General features: G+C 41.0%; 1 protein-coding gene across 1 annotated transcript in view; it reads left to right on the plus strand.

Moving 5' to 3' along the window:
* LOC146829780 (nicotinamide N-methyltransferase-like) overlaps positions 1-11,238 on the plus strand; it is a 45,507-nt gene extending 34,269 nt beyond the window's left edge. Inside the window, exon 3 of the mRNA XM_085608494.1 lies at positions 10,539-11,238. Coding sequence (XP_085464620.1) covers positions 10,539-10,974 — 436 coding nt within the window. The 3' untranslated portion in view covers positions 10,975-11,238. The remainder of the gene's footprint in view (positions 1-10,538) is intronic.
* The last annotated feature ends 556 nt before the right edge of the window (positions 11,239-11,794 follow it).

Genomic DNA, 11,794 nt, shown 5'->3' on the forward strand with positions numbered 1-11,794 from the left:
TATATTCTATTTATAAGTATGTGGAAGAGGTGTGGCGCCGTGGCCAGGGTGACTGACTCCGGAATCTGGGGATCACGGTTCGATCCCCAGCACCGGCGGCAGATTAGCCCAGCACCATGTGACTCTGGGCAATAGCTTGCTTAATCTTCCCGACGGCCCCCAGCGCCTAGAGACCCTAACGGATGATTGTTCGTGCTTTACAAATGTGAATTATTATTATGTGACAGGGTGTGTGAATCTCTGTATGGATATTTAAATGGGTATAAGAGTGTCTATATGGGTATTTGAGAGGATGTAAAAGTCACTATATGTATATTTCAGAGGGTATATCACTCTCTGTATGGGTCTGTCAGTACTATATGTAAACAAAGGAGGGAGCGAGGATTCTAAGGAGGTATGTCCATATCCCAGGGATAAAGTACATGAAAAACAACGTGGACGAACCCACTAACACTAGTACTTTTTTGAGAGCCAAAAACCCATCTGTTTCTCTGTTACTGTATGCGTAGCTATATCAATATCTTCCTGTCAGATTTTACACCTGTGCTTGACCAAATTAAATCCCCCTCCCATCTGTGTCTGCTTCAACCCACCCTTTTATTATACGCCTCATTTAGTCAAACCAGAGTGGGATTACAACATCAGTGCACACACCATGCATGAGACAATGACCTGGAGATAAATATCAAGGATTTTCATTTAACATATTATTGAGTAAAGCAATCAACATAAAAAGTCAACATAAAAAGTGCAACAAACGACCATAATCTGGATCACCATATATTTATTTAAAGCAATTAGGTGAAGACCAGACAGTACATAATACAAAATAGTAATTTGAGGCTACTCCAGAGGGAGACGTGCAGTGAAACAGAGTGCTCAAGAGTGAGAAATATATAAAAGGTTCAATATGTCAAGGCAAAAAACAGGGGGACCGGTTGTGAATCACCGTCCTTAGGTAACCTGGCCCAATTATATTCACACACGATTGTTATATCAGTTCACACTAGAAATCAATTCTAGGGTAGCACGTGAAAGAACCAGAGGGTCCAGGTTAGGTGCATTGGGCGTTGACGTTTCGATCCGACTTATGGCCAAAAGGGCATTTGGTTCCTCGGCCTGGCGGATCTTCATCAGGACTAAAGTGTGCAACCTCTCTTCTCTCTCTTCACCACGTCACTCTTGAGCACTCTGTTTCACTGCACGTCTCCCTCTGGAGCAGCCTTAAATTGCTATTTTGTATTATGTACTGTCTGGTCTTCACCTAATTGCTTTAAATAAATATATGGTGATCCAGATTATGGTCGTTTGTTGCACTTTTTATGTTGACTTTTTATGTTGATTGCTTTACTCAATAATATGTTAAATAAAAATCCTTGATTGATTCAATTGAAATATTGGTTCAGGACCATTGTTTTTTGTACCACATAATACCCAGGTCCTTGATTACTTTGGGTTACCCCGTTCTTTATAATGGAGATAAATATAGCAAAAACAAAAACAATGTCACTGAATATTCCTCTGAGCCCTGCCCCAGATTCTTTTTGAATGAATCGTGCCTTGAATCAGTAGTGCAATATAAACATCTAGACGTATACTTAGACTAGAGAGGGAATTTTACACTGCAAAAATAGTATATCAATCTGAAGGAGACACCCCTAATTTACACTTTATCTCTTGGCAAGGAAACTGAACGGGCCATCTCTTCAGTCGCTCTTAATGGTAATGGCCTCCCAATTAACTATTCCAATAAGCACTTTTCCAAGTATGGCGATGTAAGACCGAGGTGACGAAATACTGGACAGGATATAGATAAGTGCATTTAGGAGAGTATTTAATTTACAGCGGGGTTCGTCCCTGACACAAATCCATTTGGCCTTGTTAAGCAAGATCTATCAAGAAGAGTGACAGCAGTAAAAACCAGCTGTTCAACCAACTGTTTAAATGAGGGCTTATGGTCAGCACATCAACATATTCAGTTATCAGAGCACCATAAATACCTACATGCCTCCATCAAACAATTAGATCTTACACAGCTATGGATATCAGGCATGACCTATGACACCTTTAGAAGGGTAACAAACAACACCACAAAAATGATCTCTGTGTTGGGAGACAAAATCAACTTTAGTACCCAGTACCACATGCATGGAGGGTAATGAAATACTATACCGAGTTCTCTGCTGCCTTGTATATGACCATCCCTTTTTTGGCACATATCAAACAATGATTTCTTTCCCCATGCATGGGACACATACCAGGATTTGCAGCCTTGCCAACATGAAAATATAAGGGCCCTACAGCATGCACATACTGTAATAATAAGAGAGATAATCTGTACCTGCTCAGGTCTGCAAACAACCAGACGACAATACCTAACAAGCTGTTTAGTAAGAGAAACACATGCACCTGCAGGGAAGCTGTAATTGCCTGTTTTTAGCTTGTAGCACCTCAGTTAAACTGTAAATTCATGACATTGTTAGACATAGCCTGTTGAAACTTCCCAACAACACCCCTCACCTGCTGACAGAAGTATGAGACATCGCACACAATCATGTCATTTTACAAATGTATAGAATATACTGTGTTTCATAAAAACAATACACTTGACTTGACTATATATGGGTACCTGAGAGGGTGTGAGGCTCTGCATGGGTATGTGTGAGCATGTGAGAATCACTGTATCAGTATGTAAATGGTATTACTGTGTGTGTATGGGTATGTGAGAGGCTGTGACAATATATGTTATGTTATGCTAAAAAACATTTTAGTGCGCACGTGCACTGGTCGGTTTCTTGGCACTGAAAGTAGGAGTATCCGAGCCCTGTTGAGTTATTAGTACGCCTGAATAAAAAGCCATGTCTTAAGGAGTCTCCTTAATTTCAGCAGGTCTGTGCAGGATCTGACGCCTAGGGAGAGGGTATTCTAAAATTGGGGGTCCAACACTGCAAACCTGCTGATGCTTAGTCTCTTCTGGTTGATAGGTAAAATGACCAGAAGATTCCTGTGGCAAACTGCAATTTGCGGGTGGGTTTATGTCTCTCTATAAGATTGGAAACAAATGTTGGGTGGGCACTGTGCAAAGATCTGAAGATGAGACACCCGGTTTTGAAGGCTCAACTTTGTATTATGGGAAGCCAACGTAGCTTTCTGATAAGAGGGGAGGCATGTTGCCATGTCAGGTGATGGAAAATCAGTCTAGCTGCCTGATTCTGCACCAGCTGCATTCTTTTGACTAGAGTCATTGGCAGACCAAAATACAGTGAGTTAGCCTAATTTGTATGGAAAACGACCTGGGCTAAGACAACCTGGACCAGTGCTACTGTTCTAATCTGGGATTTCATAGACAGGTCACAATTGATTTGGCCCCGAGGCTCTTAGCTGAAGTAGATAGTAGATGGAGCTGGGGGGTGGGGGAGCCCAGCTCAGTTGGCCAAAAGTGTGAGCTCCAAATATTCTGGGCACTGACTATCAGAATCAGTTCAGTTTTATCTGGATTTAACTTTACATGGTTGCTGTTCATCCAGTTACTGATTTGCACCATGGTAGGTTGAAATTCAGAAATGAAGTCGAGCGTGTTGTCAATAGTGAATAAAATATACATTGGCATGTGGGAAGATGTCACAGGTCTTAATTGATAAATGACAGGATGTGTATATGTATGTGAGAGGCTGTTCGAGTCTTTGGGTATATAAGAGGATGTCAGAGTCTCTGTTTCAGTTTGTGAATCAGTATAATAGTGCCTGTGGGTTTAACAGTGTCTGAGTATGAAAATGGGTGTCAGACTGTCTCTATGATTATAAGAATGGGAATAAAGGAGGTCTTAATGAGCATGGGAAAGGGTGTTAAAGTTGTGTATTGCTATGTGAATTGGTATAAGGGTGTCTGTATGGATATGTGAGAGTCTCTGTACGCATATGTGAATGGTTATGACACACACTGTATGAGTATGCGATAGGGGTTGATGGTATATGTATGGGTATGTGAGAGGATGTGACTATCTGTATGGGTATCTGAATGGGGTCAGACTGTATGGGTATGTGGTTAGGGTTAAGGAGGTCTAAATGGGTAGATGAGAGGATATGACATTGTATGTATGGGTATGTAGGAGGGGATGACAGTGTATGTATGGGTATGTAGGAGGGGATGCCAGTGTATGTATGGGTATGTGACAGGATGCAACTATCTGCATAGGTATATGAATGGGGGTCAGATTGTATGGCTCTGTGGATAGGGTTAAAGGTGGTCTAAATGGGTATGTGACAGGATATGACAGTGTATGTATGGGTACGTGAGAGTCTCTCATTGGGTGTATAAGTGGATGTCAGTGTCTCTGGTTCAGTATGTGAATGGGTATAACAGTGTCTGTATAGGTATATAAAGGAGAATAAAAGAGGTCTGAATGAGTATAAGAAATGATGCACACATCAGTTTCATTCTGACTCTGTTATATATGCATTACTGTAAACCTTTCTCTGTTAGTCTATGCATATCTATATCAATATCTGTAAAAAGTAAATATCTTTAATTATACCCTGCTCTCTTTGCAACAGCATCAGTGTGAACCTGCTCATCTTAATCTACATATCTGTGTATATCTCATTGTATAACTGTATACATAATAAAATCCTTAATATCTCACAGCATACATTAGCATTTCACTCCTTGTGTTACTCCATACATTGATGTATGCCTCTGTTTTGTTTTCCTTCACCACTTTTTATTCATAGTTACTTATCAGTTCACTTCACTCTATTTTCATGATCTACTCACTTTCAAAATGTCCTTTGACATCCTGCTCAGTTTGATCCATCTTAATAATACTCAGACCCTCTGTTTCATTTTCTTTTGCTATAGATGGATACACATGCCTGTTAAATGTGATTGGTGTTGATCATGTTTGGTACTCACTATCAGGTTTTCAAACTTGTTTCAAGGAAGTATGCAAAAACCAAACAGAAGAATGGTAAACCACTCTCATCTTTGGCCAGTTAAAGTGGCATCACCTGCTTCCATTGGTTGAAAGTTTTATGGAGAACCAACATCCTGACCTCAAGTTTGTACACAGTGGTGGGAATGGCCTGGGCACAGTGACTGAGAAAGGACTGGAAATCCCAATGAAGAGTACCTTTGAACATTTAATGAAACTTTTCCCTTACACTGCCTTGGTGTTTTCTAAGATATGCCAGAGGCAGAAATGGAAGTTGTTTTCTGAATTCTGTCCACAGACAGAGAAAGCCAGGAAACATCTTCATAAAACTGTTGTAACATGGACTCTGGCAAAAATAATAACCTGCATTTCAACATTCATGGAATATACAGGAGAGATGGTTTCCTCTTCCCAGATGAACGCAACAGAGTGTTTCTGAACAACTTGAAACTCTGCATTCACTTGTATATGTAGTTATCATATACTCACAATTAACACAATAGCTCTTCTAAGAGGCACGTTATGTCCCAAACAGTATTTGACTCCGCAAATCCATAAACCAAAAGCAGTCATTCAATGAAAAAGAGCACATTTAATAATTCGAGAAAAAGCTTCGGAATGATTTTTCACAGTGGGTATAACATAGTCTAAATTGGTGTTATTTTAGGTGCAAAAGTGGGTTTGCCAATGGGTGTATAAATGTTGTATGGGTTTGTAAATGGGTGTGACAGTGTCCCAAAAGGTTTGTGAATAGGTATCACAAAGTCTGTATGGGGTTGTCAGTATATATGAAAGTCTATGTTTGGGTATATTAATTGATTAAGTGTCAGTCTGTATGGGGTTCTGAAAGGCTGTGACAGTGACTGTATGGGTTTTGGGTTTCATAGAGTCTGTATGTGAATAGCTCTGACACTGTTTGGTTAGGTACATGAATTGGTGTAACAGTGTCTGTATGGCTTTGTGAATGAGTATGAACATGTCTGTATGTGCTTGTGAAAGAGTGAGACATTGTCTGTATGGGTATATGCATGGGCATGACAGAAAGTATATGGGTTTGTGAATGGCTGTAACATTGTGTGCATTGGTTTGTCAATGGGTGTGACAGTGACTGTATTGGAGATAAATGGGTGTGACAGTGTCTGTATGGGTGTATAAATGGGTATAACAAAGGTTATATGAGGTTGTCAATGAGTGTGACAGTCTCTGTATAGGTTTATCAATAGGTGTGACAGTGACTGTAAGGGTTTGTGAATGGTTGTGTCACTGTCTCTATAGGTTTTCCAATAGGCGTCATAGAGTCTGTATGGGGTTATGAATGTATATGAAGGCATTTCTATGGAGTTGTAAATGGGTGTGACAGAGTATCGACAGAGTTGTGAATGGCTGTGACAATGTCTGTCCGGATTTGTTAGGAGGTATAACAGTGACTTTATGGATTTGTGAATGGATGTAATTTAGTTTCTATGGGTGTGTGGAAGGGTATAAAAGTCTCTCTATGGGGATTTGAATGGGTATGACAGTCTCTAAGGGATTGTGAATAGGTGTGACAGTGTCTGTACAAGTTTGTCAATGGATGTGACAGTGCCTGGTTAGGTACGTGAATGGATGTGACAGTGTCTATATGACTTTATTAATGGGTGTGACAGTGTCTGTATGGGTTTAGGAATAGGAGTGACAGTGTCATTATGGGGTTGTCAATCAGTGTGACAGTGCCTGTATGGGTGTAACACTGGATGTGTGAATGATTTTATGGGTATAAGAGTGGATGTAACATTATCTGTATGGGTATGTGAGTAGCTGTGAGAAGAATAGGATACAAATATGTATATATTTTTTCAGCTACTTTAATTTAGCGGATCCCCAGCATCGCCTCATGAGGAATCCACTGATTAAACGAATGATCCCCAAAAAATTTGGAGTCATATTTATGGCCTTAATACACCCTAACTCCTAATTGTAAGCATTCACAAGGGGTCAATAAACCTCTCACCTGTCCCCTTCACTTAATATTCACTCTATGATTTCAACAACTACAACCGTTCCATGGCAAACAAAATGGCCTTTTCTGTCAAGGGGCAGCCAGCCAATCAGGAGTTCATCAGTGAATTTGAATCCACATCCCCTGATATAAAAATGTTTTTTCCAGTTAATATCTCCCAAACTACTGAACAGATTTACGCCAAATCACAAAATACATGATCTGTGAACCAAGATTTAGCTTTCTGCCAAATTTGATGTAATTCCGTCCTGCAGTTCTGGCTGTAGTCGTGTCTAATGGTCCTATGGGAATTAACATAGGGAAAACACATTTTGGGATCCTACCTTTTTCTCTGTCCCTGCTACACAAAAGCACCGCAAAACTTTCCAGACCCCATGTGAAGTACCAGCATTTCATGAAGATGTATCAACTGTTGCCAAAGATATAGGCACCTGAATATGAATGCCCACTATAACATTATATATATATACATGTATATTGCCCAATGGATGCCACTTGCCCAAGGCTAAACATCAAATCAATGGGGGGCCTGCAGGGAATCTCCACAGCCCCAGGGACCACCACCTGGGGCAATATACCACAGTGGAGGAAGGCTGTGCCACCTCCCTCCTGAAGCCATAGATTGTCTGGTGATAGCTACCTCCCAGGGCCGGCTCCTGCTATGTACTGGGGTGCTCACCCTAGGATATTGGTGATTACTGTTGCTTGGCAGGAGATTTAAAAGCTCCCACCAAGCCACAACAAATTCTCTCACTTGCTGGAAGCAGAGCATTTGTCTGTTTCCTTGCCCACTTTCAAGCAAGAAGGGAAACAGACAAATTACTTTCCCATACAGGGAGATGTATTTTCAGCACCTCCCTATGTGTGGAAGCAATGCTGGTTCATGCAGGAGGTGAGGTGCCGACAGGGACTGCAGGTGCCTTCAGGCTACTCCTGCAGTCCAGGTGCAGACTATGTTCCTGGGGACCCCCAGGAAAACATGGCTGCGCCCCAGGGATTGGCGTTCCGGGGCAGAAATTGACTCTGGGAGAGCGCCACATAGTCAATCTCCATGATAGTATAATGGCCGGAACACTGGGGATGAGGTTCTTAGGGGAGAAATTGGCCGGGGAGAGGGCCATGCAGACCACCACCCTGTACTATAATGGCCGGGCCCAGGGGGATGGAGTCCCTGGGCCAAAATCCTCCCAAGGAGGAACACCTCGCTGCTCCCCTTCTCCATCGCAAAAAGGCCAGGCGATAGATCCCAGGGCCAAAATCAGCCGGTGTAGAGGGGTCATTCATCCCCTCACCCTATTGTAAAAAAGCCAGGACCTGGGGGATGGGAGCCCAGTGCCAAAATCGGTTAGGAGAGGAGAGGGGAGCTCCACGCCCACCCCCCTATTAAAAAAAATAATTAACGGCTGTGCCCTGGGGGATGTGGTCCCCTAGTCCACAATCGACCTCCTCCCCGGGTCCCAAATTGGCCCTAAGGTAACTATAACTCACACCCCCATGCACAGTTTTCTCCTAAATATTTTCACTTCAAATGTTGCAATAATATTATCAATGATGTCATAGAAGATCTGATGAGCAATTTAATATGTGGGGTAATTAGCAGTGCATGATGAGGGCTTGAGTTATAGTTACCTTGGGGCACATATTATAGTTACTTGAGATAACTATAACTATAACTTTTGATTCAGTGGTTTTGTGTGTGTAAAATCTGAACCTAACTAAAATGTCCCTGTAACCTTTGTTTTTATTCAGTGAATTTCTATGTTTTTTCATTGCTGTTTCCTAACAATAATGTTCCTGCATTTGGGTGTCTGAGGGAATGTGAGTGTGTGTGTAAGTGGTTGTGTGGGTGTGTGAGTGTGTGGTGGCTATATGAGTGTCTATGTGACTGTCTGTGTGTGGCTGTGAGTGGGTATGGGACTGGCTGTGTGGGTGTGTCAGTAGGTATGTCATTGGTTGTGTGTGTGTGTGTGAGTGGGTTTGCGGGTTTGTGAGTAGGTGTGAGAGTGTCTGCATAGGTGTGTGAGTGGTGTGTGAGTGACTTCATGGGTGAGTAAGGTGGTGTTGGAGTATGTGAGTGAGGTATGAGTAGGGGTATGGATCTCTGAGTGAGTGTATGTTTTTTGCTGTGTTTTGGATTGGTGGATCCACCTTAATCCATGAGTATCTGGGGAGGATATGCGGCTTCTCTGATGCTGAAATCAAAAAAATGTTGGACATTTGTGGCCCATGAGGGATCCCTCACAGTACCCTCCCTTAGTCCCATGTGGTTAGGGTACCTTTACCGTGACCCCTTCTATCACCTTTTAACTTTATTTTCCCCACTAGGACCGTATATGAATGAACAAAATGGCAGCACCAACTTTCTTTTCAGGTGTGGCCAGATAATCACTACATTCCAGTTGGCATGTTGATTCAGGAATACGAGGAGGATCCGCAGAGGGACAAACCCTATAGATACACATTTAAATTTCAGTTAATATCTTGAAAACTACATAACTGAATTTCATCAAATTACAAAAAATGTCGCTTACTGGACCAAGAGCTACATTTCTACCAAATGTGGTGTAATTCTGTCCAGCTGTTCAAGCTGTATTCATGTCTATAAACCCTAAGGGAATTACAATTGGTAACTCACTTTCTTACCCCCACTGGATGGATATACTGAATTGCACTTACAATCTCAATATTTTTGGCCTTATTTTTATGGACACAATATTATAATCTATCAGTAAACCGAGGAGACATCTAACCAGGTTTCTTTTAGGAATAAAATAAAATGTTGAGGTTTTAGTTAAGGTCTTGTCTTGGGGCCAGCAGCATTTGTGTGGAAGACATTTGAGAAGGATTGCTTTGGAAATCAGTGGAAGAGAATGGGGTTTGAATGAGGTTAAGGTGATGTGTTTCATTGCCAGGGTCTGAGGACACCAGTCTTCCAATATATCAGTATCTAGAAAAAATCTCTCTGGGGACTACTGTGAGTTGTGTCTTAAAACCCAGGTAGAAGTATATATATTCACTCAGTGGATTTTCTGGAAGTGAGGGTTTTACATTTTGCTGTTTCATGCGCTGGTGTGGGATTTGAGTTGATGGGAAGGTTTATTGATGGCGATTAAGATGATTGATCCCACACAGTGATTTTAATAATGTGTGATGTAGATGGAAGGATCACCGTAAACGTATGTGGTATTTACCATATTTTAGAAATCATCGATCTTTTCCCATTGCCTAGGAACAGAATGCTCTTTTACGTCAAGGAAAACAATAATTCCAAAAAGATGAACTGACACCAGCATGTCTAATAGGAGTCCAGGGAAGGCAGAAATGCAATGATATGTGTATGTGAATGTGCTGTAGTTAATAACCCAGAGCGCCAGGACACTCCCGGGAGTAGCCGTGCGCTTAATAAATACCTGTTAACATAACATAACATAACATACTGATAGCTGTAGCAAAGTGCAAGACAGAAAGTGAACTGCACAGGCAGTGGAGCGGCCATCTTGAAAAGGTTTATACATTTTTCCATTGCAGCTATGAAGATGGTCCCATTGCATAACAATTGTCAGTCAACAATTAAAAGCATATTAATCACCTTGTATTTCTTTATTCCAGTGAAACATTGACTGAGAAGAAACAGATGTTGCGAAAAAAAATTAAAAGAGCTCTGAAATATGACGTCATGAGCAGTAACCCTTTGTCTCCCGTCATCCACTCCCAAGCTGACTGTCTGCTCCTGGTGCACTGTCTGGAGCACTTTGTCTCAGACGAGAAGTCCTACTGCGAAGCTCTGAAAAATGTCTCGTCACTGTTAAAGACTGGAGGACATCTGATAATGATTACAAAATTCTGTGCGACATTTTTCATGTGCGGTGACGTCAAGATGCCTGTTTTCTGCTTGGATGCAGATTTTGTGAAGGATGCTCTCAAGGGGGCTGGTTATGTCATTGAGGAAGATTACATTTATCCTCGAAAAACAGAAAGTTTGTACAATGTAGCAGATTTTAAATATTTTGCTGTTATAAAAGCACGCAAAGAAAGAGAACTGTAATCTTTCAGTAGCTAAAGAGTAAACTTTCTGGAGGTAAAATTATGAAAAATTAAGCTCACCTGAGCATCAAATTTCTTTCATTTACATTTTCTCATTATATCTATACTTTAAAATTATAATTATTTCTTTAATATTATAGAGAGCTGTTGATAGAACATAAAAGTAGTCCACAAAGCTGGGCAATGTTGAGTAACCATGGTGAGTGAAACCATTAGTGAGTAGTTGGTTCATAAATACAATCAATAAACAATGATGTCATCCTAACTCCTGGACATGGCTTTCTTTTCAAGAGCTTCTAATTTCTGGTGTTTTCTTTTTAATTGTAAACCCCAAGGACCTGGATCCTCTTTCAGGCAATTATATTCATAACCCAGAAGCCTGACAGTACTAGTGCCCGGTTTTCAGGATCAATTCATCAGTTGTACAGAAGTCGACCACTAATTCCACTTCATCTCTGAAAATGAAATGACACTTGGGAAGGTTGACCATGCACTCATGATTTCTTGATATTTATTTTGAAAATTAGGAGGGTAGTTTATTTTCCTTCATTCCTTGGCACTTACTGAAATTCAATATTTTTAAACATTAGACTTTAAACAAAAGACCTAAAAGGTTATAGGAAAGTGGTGATGTTATGGGTATGTTTTCAAGAGTGAGCCAATTGATAATTACATTGGTGCGCATTCGGCTATAATCGAAGATTGCTGCTTCTAGCCCTTGAGCACTCTGGGTGCATTGGAACTTGCCACAGGTGATGGAGAGGCTATGTACATCAGATCTTATCATGATGATACAGATTGGGAGCAGAATAACACCAATT

Source organism: Triturus cristatus, chromosome 5_2 (genome assembly GCF_964204655.1).
Source record: "Triturus cristatus chromosome 5_2, aTriCri1.1, whole genome shotgun sequence".
NCBI lineage: Eukaryota > Metazoa > Chordata > Amphibia > Caudata > Salamandridae > Triturus > Triturus cristatus.